Raw genomic sequence first — 24,373 nt, 5'->3', positions numbered from 1 at the left:
CCTCCAAATTCTGGAAGACTCTACTACCTGGAAGAGTGATGAGGCGTGGAGAGGAGTTCCTGTGGAATAAAGAGCAAAAAGGAAAAAGGAAAAGAGTGTCCCAGCAGAATGAGAGGATTCAGCGAGACCCAGACAGAGAGAAGGAGGGAATTGAGATCTGTATGCGGGGGTGTCCCTGCGGTTTTTGCTGCCCGTTCCTTGCTGTCTGCAGCTTTCTCCACAGACTCTTCCTACAGCTCTCAGTGTTGGCTGTAAGATTCGGAGTATGGAGATGCTCAGAACTGGCCACAACACTCTGAGCCTGGATAATGACATACAGATGGTTTCTGTCCACCTTTGGGATTTGAAGCAACCTCAAGAGTTGCAAAAGCTTGTCCCATCGCAAGAATGTTTCTGAAGGTCCTTTGTTTCAGATTGTGGCTCTGTGCTTCTGGGAACAGTGGCATAGTCGCCCAGGGTGGCAGAGACCACCTGGGATGTGGAAGTGACCAGCAGCCCCACCTGCCTCTTGCCAATGCTCCTGAAGCATTCTGGGAATTTAGGTATCAGTTGTTTCTTTCAAACAGCCCTTTAGTGGCAACAGGCATCCAACCTGGACCATATTTGGCCCGAATAGCCCATAAGGATGATGGCTGAGATTGTCTATTATTGGCATTTCGATAGTGCTGTATTTCTCCTTCTAAGTGTACTTGCCCAGCTAGCAGCATCTGCTGATGAGGCTGAGATGATAAATTGTATGGATGCCAAAACAGATCTAGAAAAACAGGCTTGTTCTGAGAATGGCTTGCCTCCCAAGAGTCGGTGTTAAGAGAATTCTTACTCCACAGGCAATATCTGCTCATAAGACGTTAACACTTAGAATAAAATAAGTCTTGAACCTTTGTCATGTAACATAATGCACGTGCACAGTACGCTCTCCATGACAGCGTGCCGAGGGAAGGAATCTCTGTTTGTGTGTGCATGTCGAGGAAGAGCAGGGATCCACAGACCGAGAGGAAACTTCTTACCCTGACGTCTGAGTGCCAAGGCTCTTCCCTCCCTTGCAAGGGGCACAGTGCAATGCTGGCCCTCAGGACGTCTCAGATTCTAGCACATTCTGTTCTAACCCTGTGCGCACGAGTAGGGAGGCCAAGGGCTGTGCCTTCCCAGGTCTCCTTCCCAGGAAGGGACATCAAGGCTGTTTGCCCCTTGAACAAGAATGAGAGTGAATGAGGCCAGCATCCTGAGTAGTAACAAAATAGAAAATTGGTGGAAAATGTATCATCCAAGTTGGATGAACACAGCTCTGTGGCCTGGGCAGGTTCCCAGGATAGTCTTCAGAAAACACAGGGCTCGAGTGTGTGTGATGACACAGTGTGGCGAGAGGCAGGTTATGGGGACTCAGCAGAGGCTGTCCCAGACTCCCAAACCTCCTACACACACCTTCCCTGCCATTCAATGCCTCTGGGCCAATACGAAGGCCACTGGACATCTGCTTGTTTTTCTAATGGACACATGCTTTATCAACAGCCCACATGGGACATCAACGAAGCAATCCAGCAATCTCCTCCTGTCCCGCTACGTCCCTGCTGCTTACTCATTCTGTGCTCTCTGTGGTCCGGACCAACATGCTCCTGGGTACCAAACGCTGCATTATTCTATTTCACTGCATGCAAGCCAGGATCCTGACCGTTCTGGTTTTATTGCTGTTGTTGTTGTACTTGTTTTAAAACTTAGCCGTTTTCCATTCCAGGTAATTACAACTCTGCTTACTATGAGTTCCTCTAGGTAAATGTTTTCCCCATTCCCAACTTACAGGTGCTGGGTGAGCCATAACTTGTCCCCACATCAGTACTAAAAAGTCAGGGATGATAAACTTGGAAGCCTTAGCTTGAAGGCATAAGGAGGATGGGGAGGGGGAAGAAAAAATATATATATTTATGAGAAGGCAAGTGGGCTGAATAGAAAAAAAGACCAAAAAAATATATTGCTAATTACATGTCATTGGGAGAAAATACCACCTCATCTGCTTCCTGCAAGATGGTATCATTAGGCCGCAGGGAGCTTAATGTCGAATGTTCACTTGATAGAAAATCCATCCTTGTGGCCCCAAAATAAGGGCGAGCCACCCTGACCCTCTAGCTCTCCATACACCCCACCTCTTTGCCAACCTCCTTCCGGTCCTTGGGCTGAGCTCACAACTTAGTTGAATAGTCAGAATTCTTTCAGTTGCCAGTGACAGAAACCCAACTCACAGTATCTTTAAGCAAGAAAGAAATGTATAGATTCATGTGTAAGAAAGGATACTATGAAAACTCCACAGTCAAATGAATAAAAATATAAGAAGCCGGACCATGTAACTGGAACCAGGATTCCCTAGGCCCCGCCCCGGCCCCGGCCCCGCCCCCGCCCCCACCCCCGCCCCAGCTATCCTCTCTGCTGGTCCTTGGAATGCCCTGTTCTGCACCCGGGAACTCCTTGTGCCCTAGGAAGATGGCACTAGTACAAAGTCCTGTATTTATTCTCAGCCTCCAAGCTCGGCATTTCTAGAGCAAACCAGTTCTATCTCACAACGTCCATACACGATTCAAGAAAAAAACCTCTGATTTTTCTGGACTTGTATGTGGACACTGTGAGGTGGGGCTGTTATTGTCCAAAAGACTAGAGTGGCCGACTGGTTCTGCATCTACATGTGGCCCAGGGAGGAGAATTTAGTGCCGGAAGAAAGGCCTGGCAGGGAAAAACAGCACTTTGCAAGGTCCACCACCTGTCACTAACCTTTCATTGGAGGAGGAAAACTACTGGGGCCCTACACCTTTGCCCTGAAATGTAACAGCAAGTTAGGCATTACCCAGAAAAAAGTACCTGTCAATCACTGAGCAAACCAAGAGATCACATGTCTCCTGCGCATCTCCTTGTAATGAGCAGATGTGGAGTTACCTTGTTGGGCTTCCGTCTCAGCTTTGCTCTCTTCCTCGTGATTTATCCTGGTTAATGTATCTCTCTGCCCTTATGTTCTTCATTTGAAAAGGAAGGATAATGCCCCTGTCACAGGGTTATCATCCGCATTAAGGGGATCATTTGGGTTAGTGTCAAACTTGTCAGAGAGGGGGTAACTAGTAGGACCATTACGGCCCCAAGGCTAACAGTGCCTTTCCTGGGAACTCTTGATGACAAACCCTGGAAATTGGCTCACACATAGGAATTCTGCAAGGTTGCTTGGATCACATGGGTCCTACATGTCCCCCTCGCTGTGTGAGGGGAAGACGCTGGCTCCCCGTTTTGTCTCATGCACACCTTCAGTCTCCTAGACGTCATCCTCTTTGAGTTTCTCTCTCTCTCTCTCTCTTTCTCTGCACCTTCAGGAGTGTACACATTTCTGTCCAGCACTCTGAAGTCTCTGGAAGAGAAGGACCATATCCACCGTGTCCTGGACAAGATCATAGACACCTTGATCCACCTGATGGCCAAGGCCGGCCTGACCCTGCAGCAGCAGCACCGGCGCCTGGCCCAGCTCCTGCTCATTCTCTCCCACATCAGGCACATGAGGTGAGGCGTCCTCGGTCCCCCACAGGACAGGCAGAAGGAAGACAGGCCCCAAGCATACATCCCGGCTGGCCCGGGAAGGGCGGAGGCCCGGATGCAGACAGCACACTTGGCACAGTTTCTGGCAGGAAATAAGCATAAACGCTTTGGGAGGATACGAGACCGAGGTTTGAAACCTGCCTTGGGCATGGGAGTGGGGTCAGAGAAAGCTTCCTGGAGAAAGAGATATTTATACTTAGTTAGAAGCATGTGCAAGGTCCTCCAGGGGGAGGGAGAGTGTGCAGTGTGCACATCAGGGGAAGAGAGCGATTTCTGTCACTCACTTTGTCCCACCTGATCAAGGGACATCTGTGAGGACACCATCCTCTGAAGGCACTGGGCACATCTACTGTGGTTCCTGCAGCATAATCTCCTTGCTTCACTTACAAATCCTACACGAGAGACTCTGCACCCCTACGCCTCGTGGAGAGTCGACATTGATTCCTCCACCCCTCTCAAGCCTCTTCTTGCCACCCCCACTGCCATCAACCTTGGTCAAAGGCACTGTCATTTCCTTCTGGGTTTCCATCCCAGCCATCCAACACTTCTCCCTGCCTTTCAAATTCCTTCTCCACAGTGGAGGGTGACCATCCTAATAGCAAATCTGATCACGTCATTTCCTTACTAAAAACCTTGGAAAGGCTTTTAGATCAAAGTAGAAATGTGTTTATTTTGCTAATGTTACTTTTTTATCCACTCTTGCCCCTACTTTGTAGGGTTTCCTCGCAGCCTGAGCTCTAGCCATAAACAAGGGTTCTGTGAGTCATGGGGAGCCCACCGCAGGCTGCAGGCAGTTGGGGCAGCTCTGTCTCTTTGCCCGGCTCCCGAACACATCTGGGAGTCAGCTATGGAGGCTGGATGCAGCTGGGCAATGGCTGTAAGCTGCAGGCCTGCCGGTTGGTGAGGTGCCTCTGTTCTATATCCTTCTGTACCCACAGCTTAGCTGGGACATGTTATTTTCATAGAAATGGCAGTTTTAAGCTTTTAATTCATGTCTGCTAACATTCCATTGGCCAAGCAAGTCACGTGATGGCATCCGAAGTCAAGGTCATGGACCCATGGCACAGGGAGTGCATATTTCTGAACAGTAAGCTAGTCTATCATAGTTTAGCTATCACTCCTTGCAGGAGGCATCTCCTGACCCCTTAAGGCATAGTTGGGACTTGAATCTGCTCTTTGTGGTTGTTATTGCCCACTGGGTTTTTTTTGTTTGTTTGTTTTTTGTTTTCTGGGGGTTTTTTTACAGAGAGAGGGATAGATAGGGACAGACAGAAACGGAGAGAGATGAGAAGCATCAATCATTAGTTTTTCACTGCAACACCTTAGTTGTTCATTGATTGCTTTCTCATATGTGCCTTGACCGTGGGGCTACAGCAGACGGAGTAACCCCTTGCTCAAGCCAGCAACCTTGGGTCCAAGCTGGTGAGCTTTGCTCAAACCAGATGAGCTCATCATGCTCAAGCTGGCGACCTCGGGGTCTCGAACCTGGGTCCTCAACATCCCAGTCCGATGCTCTATCCACTATGCCACTGCCTGGTCAGGCTATTGCCCACTGTTTTATCTTTCTGCCCCTTAGACTGTAGTCTTGTGAGGTAGCTATCATAATCCGTTTTGTGTACCCTGTGTACCAAATACCAACTAGCTTAAGCCTTGGCATATTGTAACTGATCATTAAATATTTCCTATTGGCACTAAGGAAGAACCTTACCAGAGGCAATAGAGCTTTCTGTTACAAAAGTTAATAGTGACCTGATGTCTATTCTCAATAGACCTGTAAAGTGGCTGGCAGAGGCTTAGTGGGTACTGTTGTCACGAGAAGAACTTAGCCTGCAGAGAGGGGAGGACGAAAGGGGTGGCTTTTGTACTCCATGAAGGCCACAGAAATGAGGTGACATCATTGCAATAGGGAGACAGGTGCCCATGGAGTAAGCATGGGACCTCAGGTCTGCAAAGGACATTCCTTTCCTTAGTGGCGATGAGGGAAGGTCCAAGGGTCTGAAAAGAATCAGAATCAATTTTAAGGGGCTTTCAAACCTTGAGACTGTAGGTCAAATGGCAAGAAGTTTGCCCATTAAAGTCCCAGGTGCCACCCTCTTTGGAGACAAACTTGCAAATTGTCAGCTTCCTAAGAAAATAAATGTATCTTCCTTTTTTTTCTGTAGCCCCTACAGTGAAGTCTTATATGTCGTATATGCTCGCAGCATTATTACTGAGTGAAGGAATGAATGAAAAACTTACTTGGCTATTTCCCTATCCTGTGAATTTCAAATTCCCAATTAAGGGCTTCCACTCAGCAAAGTTTGGGAGAAAGCAATTGTAGTCTTTATTTTCAAGAATTCCATCAAAATCCCTGTGACACAGATGAAGTTACTCACCTGGGCAGGTAGAGTAGGTGACTGCATTTGGAGTACACATTTCCGAACCCTTCCCGTCTGTTTTCTTTGGATGAATATGACAAAGAGGGGAGTGGGGACCCCATCAGAATAACATAATCCTCTATCAAATTTTCTGGCCGAGACCTGAACCCTCTCCTTGAAGAAATGTATTCATTTTTAGTCTCAGCTAGGAATTTCAAAGATGTTGTAGAAACCGTGCTTGGTAGATGAAGATTTTTATTTGCCGATAGGAACTGAATTTGGAAATCTATCAACATTTGCAGCATGAGCAAACCTAATAAGTGAATCCCAGGTATATCTGCAGTAAACTTACAGGCCTCGCTGGTTTGACTGGAAATATAATATATGGTGAGACGAGCCACAGGGAGCGCCCCCTAGAGTTTCTGTTTGAATTTGTGAAAAGCTGGTGAGAAGTTGCTGTTCTGTTGAAAGCTTTGAGTATTCTCTCTCTCTCTCTCTCTCTCTCTCTCTCTCTCTCTCTCACTGGTACACACACACACACACACACACACACACACACACACACACTAGTATTTTGGTGCCTCACTACGATCTACCAAAAATCACAGAACACTCTTTTGTTACACCTGGGCCCGGCCATACGTTGTTGCTCAGAGAATTTGACACCAGATTTCACCTGACTCTAAATGTCATTCCTCAGGTTGTGTGAGCAAGACAGTGTCAGAGCCAGCAGGCTTTTCATTTTAAGGATGTTTTAAATTAAAGTGAAACAAAACAAAAATAAACAAAATGCCACTCAAGCCTGTCATTTCGGTGGTGGTGTTGCCAGGCTTGCGTAGCTTTGACGCTGGGTTTTCATGGACGCTCTCCAACCTGAGCTGACTTTCCCCTCCTAACAATGCAGATGGAGTCCAGGGCCTTCTGTTGGGACTGTGGACACATGGTACTTTTTTCAAGTTTCGAGGTAGATAACAGCGGTTGTATTTTTTTCCTTGGGGGCGTGGTGGGGACAGAGCAAGGTGGGGCTGACGGAGGAGCACAGAGGAGGGGTGTGGTGAACGGAGCAATGCCAGGTGCCCACACTTCCCTGCGTCCATTTAGCCCCCATCATCCGGACATTGGCCAGGGCCGTGGCGCCACTGTAGGCCTGCGGGATGGGCCAGTCGCTGCCCTCATGGAACTTGTGGTGTATGTGTTGACATGTGCGTACACGTGTGTGCGTGTCTGTGCGTGTGTGCACATGCTTGGGTGGTTAAGGAGAAATATGAACACAGACGTGGAGAAACAGAAGAATCTGGGGTGGGAAACATAGAGTAACATCAAAGGAGAGGGCTGCAGCTGCAGAGCTGTGGCCATTGCCACTGGGGGACAGAAGGCCTTTCAGAGAAAGGAGCATTTGAAGAGCTGAGGGAAGGGCACTCTGGGCAGAAGGAACAGCCAGTGCAGAGGCCCTGAGTCTGGGAAGAAAGAGAGTTTAGTTTCTTCATGGGACAGCCCCAAGACGAATGTGGCAACAGGGAGGGCGTTGGGGAAGGAGTCGGGGTGGGGGAGCTCTGAACGGTGGGCGGAGTCACACCAGTTGCACCTTGTAGAGCACAGAAAGAACTTTAGATTTCACTCTGAGTTAAATGGGAAGCCATTGGGAAGTTTTAAGCAAGGGAACTTCTTGAACTGTCCTCCACTTAAAAACAAAACATAACAACTCTGTCCTAGCAGGTTGTGTATCCCGTCTGTGCTCTGTTGAGATGGGATGCCCACAGAGGGAATAGGCTGTCATTCGAGTCAGTGGGCGGGCCACCTGCAGAGCAGCAACTAAAATGGCTCTTTACACAGGAAGAAAGATTGGCATGTGCTTTAGAGCTTTTACTTCCGCTGCCCTGGGGCGGGCGATGGTCTAAAGTGGTCTTCTCTCTGTGTCTTCCCCCCCCCCCCCCACCAGCAACAAGGGCATGGAGCATCTCTACAACATGAAGTGCAAGAACGTGGTGCCCCTCTACGACCTGCTGCTGGAGATGCTGGACGCCCACCGCCTGCACTCCCCGGCCAGCAGCGGGGCCGGCCCCATGGCGGAGCCGCACCAGGGCCAGATGGACACCATGGGCCCCATGTTATCACATTCCTTGCAAACGTATTACATCGGCGGCGGGGAGGCGGAGGGTTTCCCCACCACAATCTGAGAGCTCCCCGGCTCTCCCAGGTTTCTGAGAATCCCCGCGGCATTCTACCCACATCATAACCACCACAGCAAAATTCTGCTCCTGAACACACTCCAGCTTGCAGCCTCCACCGCGGCTCTGTCGTCCGAGTGGCCGTTCGTTCGCTTTCTCAGTTCTAAGCGGCGCGCCTTCTTCTGGGAACAGCCCGAGGGAGCGCAGGGCCGAGTTTTCTGTAACAGCGCTCTTTCTCCCTTTGCTACATTGCCAAGCACGAGGACTCCTCTAGCGTTCTGTGACTGAACCCAGTCTGCGAGCTGGAGCTCAGATGAGCCTGTGTGTTTAAGCAACGTGTTGAGAGCCAGGCCGGAGAGTGGACCTTTCTTTCACCTCTGTGAAGCACTTTTTTTAATGAATCTAAGCCACAGGAAAAAATATAGAAGTGGCTCCTTTACCTGCTGACTTGGAGAAAGCTGGATGAAGGGTTGATCATGGCGCCCTCTTGTATTCCTAGGGTGATGCGCCCTTTTGTTAAAGGGGCGCCAGGACGTTTTCACTCTGTGGCGTGGCTGTAGCTGAACCTCCGGTCATTGTTCATTTCCCCTCTAGGAATACGAGAGGCACACAGGGAAGGGAGAGCCCCTAGTTGTCCAGACTTCGTCAACTTCTCACACTGCACCTTCAGATTTGCTGAATACTCTTCCGTTGGCTTTTGAGAACACGATGTATACAGGTCCTGGGTTCTGGCTAAGTTTTGCTGCCCAGGGACCTGTGGAAAACAACAAGTTGATCCCAGTTAAGTCACCTCCACATATACCAGTGTCTCTGTGAAGGATACATTTTTTTTTAATTTCTTGTTTTTGTTTTATAACAGAGAGCCTCCTCCCCCCAGCTTTCTGCTGTGTAACTAACACTGAAGGTGAATTAGTCGTGTGTGCTGCCCAGCCTATGACCAAAAGCACTTCACATAAGTAAGTGGGCACCCTAGTGACACTTGAAGCCCCGAGGCACTAGGCTAAAATAGTAAGTGTGCATGATTGTTGTAGGTACTACAGAACTTGGAGGGAAGCAGGGTAGACACTGGATAGAACTGTGAGGCTCAGGGTGTCCGGGCCACGGGCTGCAGCTCCCCAGTGCCCTGTGTCCTGCCGGCTGCCCTAGGGCCCATGGGGAGCCCCCCTTCTCTTCACTTCCTCATATGGCCCTGATTGGGAGCAGTCGCCATGGACAGCGGGGTCCCTGCAGCTGGCTGAGCACACTCTGAAGCTGGACAGGGGCCGAGGAGAGGAGCACACCCTACTCAGGCGCCTGGGGCGTGCTCAGACTACACATGCCCTTGGTTATTTAGAGAGCATCCAAAAAATGAGGTTTTGGCTTTGGGGGATAACATGAAAAACTTCCCCCAGAGCTGATTTCATTAAACTTTATAAGCCAGGAGAACGAGACTAGAACGAGGCCACAGGAATCGTTCCTATTGACCTATAGACTAAAAGAGAAAGCCTCGCTCTAGCCGCAGGGCAGCCTTCTCTAGGACCTCTGTTGGTTGAGAGCAACTGTGGGTTTCCTCTTCTCAGCTAAAAAGAAAGTTTGGTTCTCTCTAGTGACTTCACTGTCTATCATTTGAATCCCTTTGAGAGGTGATGTGTCAGCCAATAACCCAGCTAAGCTCCCTGGGCTTCTCCGGGGATGCCTATTTCAAAAAGTGAATTTCCCTCATTTCTAATGCCCAATACCTGGTCATCAGAGGACTGGGAACCAGGCAGGGCCAAAAAAAAAAAAAAGAAAAAGAAAAAAGAAAGGAAAAAAAGAAGTGTTTTTCGTATATGTGCATCTAAATTTGGGGGCAACTTTATGTCTTGTCATTAAGAATATGTTTAGAACATAATTCTTTTGTTGTTTTGTTTAAGGAGCACCTTATATATTATAATATATATATTTTTGAAATTACAATGCTTGTTTATTAGACAATTGAATGTAGTGATTCAGTTCTGGATTTGATTTGACTGGGTTAACACGCAAAACCAACAAAAAATATTCAGTTTTTTTTTGTATGCAGTCATTGATGCCTGAGGCCTGGTGATTATTCATTTAAATGAAGATCACATTTCATATCAACTTTTATATCCACAGTAGACAAAATAGCACTAATCCAGATGCCTATTGTTGGATATTGAGTGATAGACAATCTTTATGTAGCAGAGATTATACCTGAAAAGGAAAATTTATTCAGGGCAGCTAATTTTGCTTTACCAAAATATTAGTAGTAATATTTTTGGACAGTAGCTAATGGGTCAGTGGGCTCTTTTTAATGTTTATACTTAGATTTTCTTTTAAAAAAATAAAAACAAACAAAAAAAATATTAGGACTATAGATGATATAATACCAGCTAAATCCAAACAGTACTACAGGAGAGGGTTTTACAATCTTCATCTAGTGTGTTTGTATTCATGTTAAGATACTACTATATTTGAAATGGGCCGAGAATACCAGATGGCTGGAATGTTAGCCCAGGAGTCTCAAATACTTCTAGAAATCTCTTCAGTATTTGAAGTGCCACTAATGGACAGCTGACATTTTGCTGCTGCTGCGGCTGTTTGGGTGTAGGGAGCATGCTGTGATTTACCCCCACTACCAGGCAATTTAGGGTTTAAAAGACATGCTTGGCCTGAGAGGCGTGTTGAGGTACTGTGGGGAAGTGGGTTCAGGAATTTGGAGAACAAAAAATACAGTAATAAGAATCTGGAAAGGACGATGAGGCAGATCAATACCGGTGTCCGGGGTTTGCCTCAGCGCTCGGCCTTCTGCCTTGTAAGCCACAAATAACCTGCGCTGACAGCCATTTCTGAAATGACAGCTTGAGTTCCAGGGAGGAACAAGCGACATGCGCAGTGCCGTCCAAGGAAGAGACAGCGGTCTGTGTTTGTGGCCACTGGAGAGCTCTGGGCTTGCTGTCAGGACTCTGTAATGGCGTCCCACAACGGTCAGAGAGGCTAGTTCATCCAAAGAGAAGACCAGCTGTAGGTTGCAAAACCCCTAAGGAAGTGAGTGCCATCTGTGAGTAACTTTCCCTGTTAACTCTTGTAAGTATGTTTAACCACATCAATATCCCTTTCTGGGGCCGAATAAATAAGGGACTTAACTGATCATTTACTTTCAGTCACATCCAGGTGTTCTCACCTGTTAAAATCTTATACATTGAAATGGCCATTGACGTAGGCCATTGGTTGAAAGTACCCCCACATGGAACCCATTCCAAATCTTTTCCTATTCCAGATCTTATGCCGGCTCTGAGATGGACTGTGCACACTGGGAACGATCGCTAGGACCGTAGTCGTGTCTGACGTTCGCGGGCCAGTCTGCTTTGGGAAACGAGTTATTAAAGGCAGATAGGGTCATGCGCTAGCTTAGGAGGCAGCCATGGTTCTCTTTGGAGCAAGTCTTGGGAGGATGACCCGGAACCCATTGTGCACTTCCTTAGGGGAACTCCCTGAAAACTGACTCACCCTCAGCTGCAGCGAAATGAACTGCGGCTCCAAACACCCATGTTCTCATTAGTGCGACTACTCTGTTTCTAACTGCATTTCCTTTCCATTTGGATTAAAGCGAGAGTGGCCTCTTTCTAAGTCATTTTTAATTGTTTTCTAAGTAACTGCTGCCTCTATCATGGTACTTCAATTTTGCACTGTCTTTTAGATATTCAAGAAAAATTTCTATTCTTTTTTTTTTTTTTTGCATCCAAATGTGCCTGAAATTTTAAAATATGTAAATGCTGCCATGTTCCAAACCCATATTGAGTGTGTTTGCACAGAGCTGTGTACCCTGGAGACAACAAACAGCCCCATGAGCAGGTGCCTGAGACACGGACCCCTTTGCATTCACAGAGAGGTCATTGGTTCCAGAGACTTGAATTAATAAGTGACATTTTGCCAGTTTATGTTCTCTCGCAACTTATAAACAATGCGTTCTTGTGCACTACATACTCTTCAGTGGAGAGCTCCTGTCTTATGGGGAAAGGCTCAAATGCCAAATTGTGTTTGATGGATTAATATGCCCTTCTGCTGACGCATAATATTATTGATGTGATTCTGTTCTGTTGCAGCTTTGCTTTGTTTAATGAAACACACTTATAAACCTCTTTTGCACTTTTAAAAAGTAAAGAATCCAGTGGGATGCTCAAGCACCTGTAAACAATTTTCTCAACCTATTTGATGTTCAAATAAAAAAAATCAAATGAAAGACAACAAGCTTTTAGTTTTTCTTTTTTTTTTTTTTTTTTTTTTCGTAAGCTCCACTTCTGGCCAACGTTTCACAACTGAGTGCCTAAGACCAGGATGATGAAATGCATCTGTAGAGCACAGTGAATCCCGCCCAGCAGTCGGGGTGCCGGAGTCCCCGCCCACATCCACGACCCGCTCCTGTCCCAGGCCCAGGAGGAAGCGTGTGGGCATTGGAGTCCCTCGCTTCCTACTGCCACCACATACAGGCTTTGTGCCTGAGCTGCCACTTCTTCATCAACAAAAGGGTGACAGGGACACAATTCATAGGGTGGATGTGAGGATTATATGAGGGACTCATGAAAATTATCGTCGTCTGCCTTACCTCCACCCCTTTCCCGTGAGGGAGAAGAAGCAGCAAGCTTGAGAGTATTTTTTTTTTATGAATGAACGAGTGAGTGGATGAATGAAGGATCGGACACTTACAAAATTTACTCCAAAAGCCCTCCGCCAAGGTAGAGCAGGAATGATGGATACATTCCCCCGCCCTCCAGGTTTCCATTTTCAGGACTCCCTGCCCTTCGCGGAACTAGCTACCTGCACGCTCCCTTTTACTGGTCTCGGTGATTTGCCTGATGAAGTTGGAGGAAAAAAAAACAGTGTGACTTACTGAGAGGCAGCATAATACGCTCACAGGCTCTGCGGCTAGATTACTCAGTGTGAATCCGCACTCTGCCGTTTATTGTGCCACTTTGGGCAAGGTGATTTCTCTGCGCCTTGCTTTCCTCACCTGTGAAGAGAGATAATCGTGCCTCCTGCCTGGAAAGGTTGCTGTGTAGGTGACGCGGGTTAATTCACAGAGAGCGCTGGACGGTGGTGGCCCCTGCTTCTTCCCTGCCCGAGTCCTCTCCAGCTGCGTGTCTGCGCTCAGGTCCCTATTCGGATGACTAGGTTTTTCACATGGTTTCAGTCATTTCGATTCCAAGGAACTCCTGTCTTCTTGTTCTGGTATCCCTGGGCAAGTTCTTCGATCCCAATTTTTCTTCGTTTCCTCCTCTCTAAAATGGAAATGAGAACAGTAGTACCACTACATAGGGCATTTTGAGGATTAAGAAAGAAAATATCTACAATTCCTAATATAAGACCACACATCGTTAGCTCTCAGTACATATAGAGTAGCTATCACTCTTGTAATCGTCATTACCCCTGTGAGCGTTTATGTTTAAAGGAATCATTGATAGGTTTGGACTTACATTTTACATTTTAGAATTGCTGTGTACACCTCCTTTTTCACTTCTCTTTTCCTTAGTATGGGCCCCTCCATTTTGTTAAATATTTTTAGGGTACTATTTTAATTTTTCTGATTTATTTTCTCATTTGAAAATTATTTTCTTGGTTGATTTTACAGGATGTGCCTTGACTTACTGCAGTCTATTTGAGACTAATGTTAACTAATAAAATAAAAATAAAAAATTGGGGTCCAAAGTAGCTCCATTTTCTCTTCCTCCTTTGTATTATTAATGCCATGTATATTATTATATCTATATCTATTAATAAACTCAACAGTAAAATGTTATATTTACTGGCTTATACAACTTTATATCTTTTAAAGAAGTTAGATAATAAATTAGACTTTTAAAATATTACTCCTTGTTTTTGCCATTTTCAGCACTTTTCATTTCTTCCTGCAAATTTCAGTTACTGTCTGGTGCCACGTTCTCTCAGTCAAAGGAATTCCTTTAGTGTTTTTTGTAGGAAAAGTCTACTAGCATTGAATTCTCTGTCACTGTTTATCCGGTAAAGCAGTGGTCCCCAACCCCTGTGCCGCGGACCGGTACCGGTCTATGGGCCATTTGGTACCAGTCCGCAGAGAAAGAATAAATAACACATTATTTCCATTTTATTTACATTTAAGTCTGAACGATGTTTTATTTTTAAAAAATGACCAGATTCCCTCTGTTACATCTGTCTAAGACTCACTCTTGACGCTTGTCTCAGTCACGTGACACATTTATCCGTCCCACTCTAAAGGCCGGTCCGTGAAAATATTTTCTGACATTAAACCGGTCCGTGGGCCCAAAAAAACGTTGGGGACCACTGCGGTAAAGTATTTATTTCACCTTTATCTTTGAAGGACGCTTTTTTTCTGGATGTGGAACTCTTAGTTCACAGTTTGGTTTGGTTTTGCTTTTAGCATTTTAAACATATCAACCCACCACACCTGACCTCCATTACTTCAACCCTTCTGATACTCACCTGTATTGAATGAGTCACCTTTTCCTGCAGCCTTCAAGATTTCCTCTATTTTTTTGTTGTTGTTTGTTTTAGAACAGCATGACTGTGATGTGTTTAGGTGTAGATCTTTTGGTATGTAGTCAATTTGGGATTCACTAAGATTCTGGGATGTATTATAGCTTGGTGTTCTTCATCAAGTTGAGGAAGTTTTCACCCATTAGTTTTTCAAATAATTTTTCGCTCTCTTTATCTCTCCCTTCCCTCTCCCCTGTAACTCTCATTAAAAACATGTCATTAGCCCTGGCCGGTTGGCTCAGTGGTAGAGCGTCGACCTGGCGTGTGGAAGTCCCGGGTTCGATTCCCGGCCAGGGCACACAGGGGAAGCGCCCGTCTGCTTCTCCGCCCCTCCCCCTCTCCTTCCTCTCTGTCTCTCTCTTCCCCTCCTGCAGCCAAGGTTCCATTGGAGCAAAAGATGGCCCGGGCACTGGGGATGGCTCCTTGGCCTCTGCCCCAGGCGCTGGAGTGGCTCTGGTCGTGACAGAGCGATGCCCTGGATGGGCAGAGCATCGCCCCCTGGTGGGCGTTCTGGGTGGATCCCGGTGGGGTGCATGCGGAAGTCTGTCTGACTGCCTCCCGTTTCCGGCTTCAGAAAAGTACAAAAAAAAAACCATGTCATTATCTTTATTGTTGTTCCATAAATTTCTGAGGCTGTGTTCACTTTTTTTAATCCCTTTCCTCTCTGTTCCTCAAATTAGGTGATTTCTATTCATCTGTCCTCAAGGGATTATTTTTCTTCTGCCTCCTTGAATTTAGGGTTGAATTCTCGAAGTGAATTTTTCCCTTGTTAGCGTCTATTTCAGTTCTGACATATAAACTTAGTTATTTTCTCCCCTGTAATTTCTATCTTACTGAGAATCTCTATTTGTTGATTTACTATTGTCATACTTCAACGCTTTAAACATGATTTACTTTAGATATTTTCACACATTTATATAAGCTGCTTGAAGTCTTTGTTGGCTAAAAACCAATGTTTGGTGAGGCACATAACCAGTTTCTTTTGACCTCTTTTATTTCTGAGTATAGGACTTATTTCCCTGTTTCTCTGCATAACTTAGAATTTTTATTGAAAACTGAACATATTAGATACTATTCTGTAGCAACTCTGGGTTCTGATCCCTCCTAGAAGTGGTTGTAGTTGGTGCTGCCTTCCGTGGGTCATGCCTTTGTTTAGTAACTCACCTTGGTTACATATGTGAAATTTGTCTCCCGGACAATGTCCGGCCTCTGATGTTTCTGCTAGGTCTTGCATTGGTTTCTTGTTTTGGTTGTTAAGCCTGGCTTCCTAGGAATTGCCCCGGTGTCTGCATAGCTTTGTGGTTATCCAGTGCCTGGACAGAGATTGCCCAACACCTGGAAACAGTGAGCCTTCTGTCCTCGGCTGATGGGTCTGTGTGCGGAGGGGGAGCATATTGGATTGTCAGGCGCTCTTCGAGCCTGACCCAGCTTTCTGCCTGGCATTTTCTGGTCTCTGCTCCACATGTCACACAGCCTTCCACAGGAATGTGCTCGCCACCGCCACAGCCACGGCCTCCGGGGAGTGGAGCGAACCTTCCCTGCTCGTCCACCAAATCGAGCGAAGTGCCAAGACCATGGCCACGGCCACCAAGCTCTCAGTCCTTGTGACGTGCCCGACGCTGGTCCTGACCAAACTGTGGGGGTGGGGAATGGAAGTGGCCGCACGCAAGCATGCCACAGGTTTACACTGTAATTACCTGAAGTTCAGCAGTTTCTTCAGCATAAGCGTCTCCACATTGCTTTGTGCCCTTGGCCACTGTGCAGAGTGAAGTGGTTGTTTTTTGTTAGTTTTGTTCAGGTTTGTAGCTGCTTTCTGGAGCGAGGATTTCCCGATCTCTTTACCTGGCCGGCCCTAGCTGGAAGACTTCCTCTCCACACACCCTGTCTGGCCCTTACAATTCTTCTCAAAATACCAAGAGACGGAGAAGTCTGCATGTGTCAAGTGTTATTCCCAGTGCTTGGCAAGCTTTGGGGAGAATGTTCAGCAATCTGTGGAACTTTTCAGTCTACCTTGGGCTGTGTCAAAGTCAGAATGCCTAACCAGGGGTTAATGCAGCTCACCCCGTGGATCCAGGTGACATTCTCCAATGTGACAGAGTCTTAAACCTTTGGGTACATTTGATTTTGGGATTGCTCTGTTTAGTTTTGCTTCTCTAAGAACACAGCTAATATTGAGGTAGCAACTTTTCATTACGTTTATTATTAGGACTATGCACATTAGAAGCTAGTTTTAAGTTCACAATTATAATTGCTTAAAGTTGCAATATTTGTAACCATAACAAAGAGTCAAGCTAAGGCAAAAAAGAGATGTTCATTCGAGATAGAAACACACTTTCTACTGGAACTGCCTGCAGGTTACCTGGGGCACCCGGTTAAACGTACAGGAGGGGTGAATTCTCCGCAGCAGGCCACACCTGTGTATGAACTGGATCACCTCTCAGCTGAAATGTTGAAGAGGATCTTTGGCAAATGGAAAATCTTTGAATTTCCCTTTGAATTCAACCCTGAGTCACAACTTTTGCACAGTCGGGCTCCATTGTGCCAGGTAGTACCTTATACGAAGGTAGATAAATATTTTTCAAGTGAATGCCCTATTTTACCAAAAGTCCACACCTACATTACGAAAACAGCATTTATCCAAATCTCTTGATCCCTTCCTGTGGGGAAAACAGCTGTGGTTAGGCTTGCACACTTGTTTTCTGGCTGCAAGGACTTTGCATGATTAGTGTATGAGCATGTGGCTCAAAGCCGTGTGTCTGTGTGTGTGTGTGTGTGTGTGTGTGTGTGTTTTCTATATAAGGCTACGGGCTATACTTTCCTAGGCGTGGATGGCTTGCACACCACCGCGAGGGACGGTTTTCCCGATCGCTGGCCTGTTGCCGCGAGTAGTGGTTCCCCTGCCTGTTCGCTCGCCGGACTCCACGAGAATTCAGTAAACGGGAGTGGGCCAACACCTGTCCACTCCGCAGTTCTGTGCTCTGCCTGAATCCAGGGTGGTCCTGCCTGGCCACGCCACCAGCATTACACTTCCCTAGCCCAAGAAGAGAAGAGCTACTAAGGGAGCTCTATTCATAACGGAGAGTCCCCCCTCAAAACATCAGGCTGCTCTGGGCACCCAGACCCCTGGTATAGTGAACAGAGGTGAAATTAGGGATAGAAACCCCTCCAGAAACCAACCTGGGTTGCCTAGAGCCTGTCCAGAGCCCTCGTCCCCATCCCAGGTGAGGCCCCTGCCAGCATGACGGGCATGCCGACCCACAGCCTGAGACCCAGCTGGATACACAGACGAGCCCCGCCTGGGTGGCTTCCCACTCCAGGATTTGGAGGCTGGGTCCCTGTTGGGCAGATAAAATATATTATGCTCACTTTGTTAAAGATGGTGCTGCTCCCATGGAAGCCCGTCACCCACGTGATATTAAAGTGTGTTGGGGGCGGGCTGTGGGCAGGCAGGATCCTTGTAGCCTACCACTTGGTTTTAGGACTAAGCCTTTCCTACCCTTTTTGATGTGGGGTGGTGCAATCCCATCATGCCGCAGATAAGTGACTTTGTATTTGAGACTTCCCTATTTTGTATACTGGATTAAAGGTTTCGATTTCGGCACTATAAAGTGGGACAGACCGAGAGCTTGCTCTCTCTTGGTTCCTGAGATTGGCGTTAGAGAGGAGAGCAGAGAAGGCCATGTGGAGGAGGACAGGAGAAGTAGCCAAGATAGTGAGTGCTGAGTGAGAAGCCAGTTTGTGCAGAGTTTGTGCAGAGAGAAGGAAGGAAATGGGGAACAGAGGTGGATAAGTCTGGTGAGCTAGAAACCTTTGATTCTAGGAAACTCAGATAAGTCAGTAGCTTTGTGAGCACTGAATGAGTGGGTTTTGGAGCCCAGTGTGTGTTTTTACTTGCCTGCCGGGTGCAAGCTAGGATTAAAGATGATGGCCCACCAGTTTTTGGCTCCGTTGTTTCTTTACCGACTGTCTGAATGCAATGCAAACCTGCATGGGTCAGGCTGCTGTGATGGTGGCCGCGGCAACTGGCTTTACAGTCCCCATAGCTGTAGCCAGCCTCACCCAGGGTCAGCGTCAGTGACAGGCTGGGCTCCCGTTCCTGCTCCTCCTCCTCCAGGCAGTGCTGCGGGGGCTGGGTTTGGAAGAAGTCGGAGATGCAGCAGACGGTGAGGCCGTCCACGAGTGCCCCCTGCAGGGGGCTGCGAGGACATCACTTCGTGGTGTTTCTGCTCAGACAGCAGTGTATAGCCCAGGCCAAGGACAGAAGGCAGAGGCCCTAGGAAGAGTTGCACAAGGTGTTGGGGGTGGCGCTCAGCAGCTGTGCCCCCTTCCAGGAGAGCCACCGGAGCATAGAAGCCCGAGAACATCGACAGTACAACCCAAAGGAAGAGAGAAAGATAATCTAGGCTCAGTGATGTTGGCCGGGCTTTCCCTGCGCACATTCTCCACCTGCACGTGGACGGAGCAGCTGACGTGCCTCCAGTCAGGGTGACACTGCCAGGGAGTCAGACCGCAGATGGCCAATCAGGTCCTTGGCCAGGTCTTAGGGACTGGCTCACTGCAGCCCCAAACAGGACTGTCAAAATCGAAGCAGAAATAGGGGAGCTTGGTGTATACCGGGTTAGCCTCTTGGTCAGAGACAAGGGTGACGGTGACCCTGGCCATGAACCCATGGGTGATGGTGACCAGTTGGAGTTGTTGCCACTGTGGAGCCCTCATTTGTATGGGGCATTCAAGAACGTCAGGTCAGCCAAAGGCACAGAGGCCCCATTCCCTGTCACCCTGCCCTGAGCGGCACCCACGTGGTCCACGGTGTCCCAGCCTGGCTGCAGGGCCACTGAGAGTAGATATATTATTATCCTTTCTTTATAAATGAGTGTAATGCTGGCGGTTGAATTTGGGCAGACGGTAGAGGAACTGCGGGGCGAGAAAGCGTCGGGCCATACCCGTTTGTTGGAGGCTCGCAAAGACAGGAGAGCAAATAAACAACAAAAGGGAAATCTGCTTTTCGCAGTAAGGGCAAGGGAGCAGGGAAAACCGCACCTCCCGGGGACAGGAGAGCCATCTGGGAGGATCGCCGCCCAGGGCCAGCACCCACAGCCTGATATGAACCGCACACATGTGGCGCTGCCACGTGCCCACGCACCCATCAGGCAAAGTGCTTGCAGCTGGTAAACCTGCGAGCAAGCCTAACACAGCCGTTTTTCCCACAACGAGGAACCTGAAGATGAACACAGTTCGTTAAGGTTCCCAGAATCAGAAATCTCGTGCACCGCGGACATCATCAGATCACACCTGATTCTAAACGTGAGGGGAACTCAGCCTGGGGTTTGAGCTTCCTAGGGGTTTACTTAAAGTCACAGAGAAGAGATGAAAGTTTACTCAAGATCCAAGAAAGTGACCATTTTTGTATGCGAAGAAGCTTTTTACATTTTATGAGTAGAAAAACAAAACAAAACAAGTCATATGAACTTCTAAGGCAAAATGTGACTCTTCAAAAGAAAAATGGCAGGTGCTTAATGCTAAGGCCCGAGGTTCTGCAGAAATGTGTCCCTGTCTTCCTAGGACGTGGTCCTCAGGTGGAGGAGCTCCAGACGCACTTCTGCTATATCCTCCCTGGCACTGGGTGCCAGGCCTTTGGGGTTTCTAAGGTCACGCCAGGCACCTTTCCTGCCCCTGGTGTCTGCCAGGAGCGGTGGGTGAGCTGAGGAGAGATTTTCCTCTGCACCTTGGCATCAGCGGGAGCTCTATTTCTAGCTGATGACTTGAGACCTTGAGGCTGGAGGCAGAGGCACCCTCAGGAGCAGGAGGGCCTGTTTCAGGGGTGACGGTGCCTAGGCCAGGCTCCCTCCCTCCCCTGGTCACGAGACCAGCTCCTATCGATCTCATGGCCCGGGCACAGGACCATGGCGGACGGCCCCGGGACTTGGTATCTGGGTAGAAGGGATGCAACAGAGCTTTCATCCTGACGACACAGATGAAAATGGAAGGGGCCGGGGGAGGGACTGGAACAAGGAAGGAACGGGCAAACATTTTCAAAAGTGATTTTGAAACTGGGTGGGGAAACCACGGTGGCCAAGCCAGCGAGGGCAGAAACGCCGACTACAGAGTGGCCGATGCAGGACCGCCTGTGAAGAGCCCGTCACCCAGAGGCCGCGGGGCGGACGGCGCTCTGCGTGACTGTCCAGGCCCCGTGCACAGCTGGACCTTCCTCCAGGACTGCAGCTGTCATCGGATGCCGTTTTTATTGAGAAATCAATAATTGTGGGGAAGGCCAATGAAAGGTTTGTGAGCTGGTAAACATTTTTATGGGCTGGTTGAATGATTGAGTTCAGCCCAGGCTCGGCAGACTTGGAGCTGTCAAGATTCCTGAGAATTTCCACACTGGCCACCAGCAAGAGCACGTGTCTAGATACCCGGGGGCCCCAGACCACAGGCTGGAGGGGAGCAGGGAGGGACGAGGGGAGGGTGCTGTCGGCGGGAGCGATCCTGTCACCACCTCTGATGCAAACGAGTTTCCAGGGCTCAGCAAACCGTCCTTCCTTCGGAATGAAAGGACAGACTGAAGATGCCACACTCACGTTATCCGCTTATGGTTGACCTTATTATTAAATATTTTAAAACACTGTAACAATCCTTACAATTTAGTCCACTCCTGAGTCCTAAAAATATACACGGCTCACAAAAATGAGGGGATCAGGGAATGTGCAGATACTCCAGTACTTTCAACCTTTTGTATAGGCATTTTCACCAATGAAATAAAAGATGGTTTTGCATCTCATCTGCATAATCTAACAACTTTCTTTGACTTGTCATTCGCTTTTCTGATGTTCTTGTTTAATTAAAAAAAATCAAATGCTTTTTTTAATTGCTTCATATTCATTTTGAAATATCCTCTAATATAGATATACATATATGCGTGTATATATCCATATACATGTATATGATATATATGTAAGGAAAAGCATTGGCAGCTTTATGAAAAGAGGAGATCTGGAAGAGAAGCTTGTTCTAATTACCTGGCAGGATTACAAGGACCTCGGTCCCAGAAGCAGAGAGACCTGGACCTTGAAAAGTCAGACCCCAAGGAAGGTTTAGGCTTCTTGCTGCGGAAAGTCTAAGCTTTGGCCTCAGTTTAACAAAACAGCGGAAAGCCTATACCTGTATCAGAGAGCTTCAAGCAATATGGAGATTTTACATTTATTTTCTACGATTGCATAGAGGCAGAAAGAAAAATAAATAGATACTCTTTTATCCTTTATTAATAATAGTACTTTATTAATACTACTGTTTTATTAATAAACACAGGAAGCTGCTCTTGAGGCAAGGAGAGAGGGTGAGCCTGGCCTTCTCAAATTTCTTTTGTCCCACTTTCAGGAGAGTGTGCTGACAGGTGAGTCCCCCTGTCCCCCCAGGTCCCTGCCCTCTGTGATAAGGGAGTGTCCAGGGCTGTGTCTGCCCCTCTCTCGGGTACCAAAAAGGCCACCAAGAGAAGAAACTGCATGGCGAGGCTCCCAGCGAAATGGTGCTAGGACCTCATTTAGCCAATTAACAAGATTGAAATCCCTGGAACAAATGAGGTTTATTACCTGCCAAACTGTGTCCCCACCCTGGTCCCATGCCTCCCATTCCCGCTGAGCTCTGGAAAACCACACGTGTGCGCTCCTTGCCAAAGGGAAGCACCCAGCCCTGGGGCAGAGCTCTGCAGAGGGGCCAGACCCTAGCCTTACCGGTGTCAGCACCGTAGCTGCGGAAACAGCAGGGACTGCTGACTGGACAGGGGCTTTAAATAGGACAAAAAAGATGCAATCTTTGAGGGGCCAGAGGATTTCCAGGACACTCTGTGCCTACTAGTCATGACAGAAGACACCGTTTCTATTCCAAAGACTAACATTAAAGTCCTCCTGGCCCTCACAAACTTCAATATAAACTTGACAGAAAAAGAAAGAGTTTTTGGGCCCCGGCTGGTTGGCTCAGCAGTAGAGCATCGGCCTGGTGTGTGGAAGTCCTGGGTTTGATTCCCAGTCAGGGCACATAAGGAGGAGTGACCATCTGCTTCTCCACCCCTCCCCCTTCTTTCTCTCTCTCACTCCCCGTGCCTCCTGCAGCCATGGCTTGAGTGGTTTGAGCAAGTTAGCCCCGGGGACTAAAGATGGCTCCATGGCCCCACCTCAGGTGCTAAAATAGCTTGATTGCTGAGCAATGGAGCAGTAGCACCAGATGGACAGAATATCAGCCCCAGATAGGGCTTACTGGGTAGATCCTGGTCAGGATGCATGCGGGAGCCTGTCTGTCTGCCTCCCCGCTTCTCACATTATGAAAAAAAAAATTCTTTATGGAAGCCATAGAAGTATTTTTACTGGAATAACCTCAAACGGCAGCCAGAGTGAGGTGTGGGGGAGTGGGTCAGTGTTGAGCTGACCCAGCGGGATGTCGTTCTAAGAAGTCTGGTCAGGAGATTGGAGTCTCAAAGGCCCCAGGTTCATACCACTAATTGTGTTTGTCCTAGGCAATTTTATCTTGTGGGTTGTCAAACTTTTTCTATTAAAGAGCCAAAGAATAAGCATTTTAAAGTAGCCTGTGCACAGTCCTACCTGTCTGTTTTAGTTTTACAACTTTTAAAAATTATAAAACCTACTCTCCAGTCAAGAATCTATAGAAAGAGGCCACAGGCTATAGCTGCGACCTTTGTCAGGCATCATCAGGCCACAAGTCCCATCCCTGTCCTCCCTACCCAGCCGAGAAGAGAGCCAATCCTTGTTTCCCTATTAGTTTCACATTCTGATCAGCAGACTCCATGATGGAGGTGGGGGAAGGGAGGGACTCAGCCCCAGGCCAAAGTCTGGCTTGAGTGGGCAGGCTCTTGAGGGAGATTGTTGAGTAGGGGCAGATTTCAGGGAAAAAGCAAAACAAGAATAAACCTGTAGTGCCTGAAAGGCATAGTAGAAGCTGCCTGTGACTTCCAGGGGGCGGTTGGTCCCCCCTCCCATTTCCAGTGATCAAGCTGATGCACTGATTTCACCCACAAGCAGGGTAACTTCTGGAGGAGGGTCGTTGTTAGTCAAATAAGTTTGCAAATATGATATATATGTTTGCTCGCTTACAGTTTGCATTGAGTGTGGTAGACAGGCTGTAAGCTGGCAAGGTCCTTTAGTTTTAAGACTAAGCTTTTCCCAACCTTTTAATACTTAAGATCTTCTCAACATCCTTCTAATACTAAGATCTTATCAAAACTAAGCTTTTCCCCATAACCTTGACTATTGTATGATGTGGGGTGGTGCACTCTTATGAGGAATCCCATTTATGTCTCAGATAAGTGGCTTTGTATCAGAGACTTCATTATTTGTATATTGGCTTAAGTGCTTTAATTTTCTACACTCTGAAATAAAGCAGACCGGGGGCTCTTGCTTGCTCAGTTCCTGCCATCGGCATTGCAGAGGAGAAGCAGCTAAGATGGCGGAGTACTGAAGGAGAAGCAGTAGGTAGAGCGCAGAGCACATTCCTAGCAGCTGTGGCTGACGCAATGCTGTGACAATACTCCAGCTCCCAGAAGCCTCCTGGGCACACCCAGGAGGGAGCTCGCCTGCTATAAGGAAGTGACTCAGCGCCAACCAAGCAACTCCCTGACCTTTTCAGCCACTGGCTTTGAAGAATACACTGTAACACCCTATAGGCTGAACCTGTGTATATAAGCTAGCTTGCTTCCTGAATAAAGCAGATTTTCATCACTGAACCTGGTCCCCGGAGTCGGGTCTCTGCATCTCCGTTGTCCTCACC

At 47.7% G+C, this 24,373-nt stretch overlaps 1 protein-coding gene across 4 annotated transcripts in view; it reads left to right on the top strand.

Moving 5' to 3' along the window:
* The window catches only part of ESR1 (estrogen receptor 1), a 343,642-nt gene extending 331,337 nt beyond the window's left edge, over positions 1 to 12,305 (top strand). For 3 of the 4 annotated variants that reach the window (XM_066372976.1, XM_066372975.1, XM_066372977.1), the window contains exons 8-9: positions 3,345 to 3,528; positions 7,861 to 12,305. In XM_066372976.1, the coding sequence (XP_066229073.1) occupies positions 3,345 to 3,528; positions 7,861 to 8,098 (422 nt within the window). In that variant the 3' untranslated portion in view covers positions 8,099 to 12,305. The remainder of the gene's footprint in view (positions 1 to 3,344; positions 3,529 to 7,860) is intronic. The other variant, XM_066372978.1, reaches the window with a different exon arrangement.
* Positions 12,306 to 24,373: the final 12,068 nt, after the last annotated feature.

The sequence above is a fragment of the Saccopteryx leptura genome, chromosome 3 (genome assembly GCF_036850995.1).
Source record: "Saccopteryx leptura isolate mSacLep1 chromosome 3, mSacLep1_pri_phased_curated, whole genome shotgun sequence".
In the NCBI taxonomy this organism is placed as follows: domain Eukaryota; kingdom Metazoa; phylum Chordata; class Mammalia; order Chiroptera; family Emballonuridae; genus Saccopteryx; species Saccopteryx leptura.
Note: the sequence above shows the minus strand (reverse complement) of the source record. Positions and strands in the feature narration are given on the sequence as shown.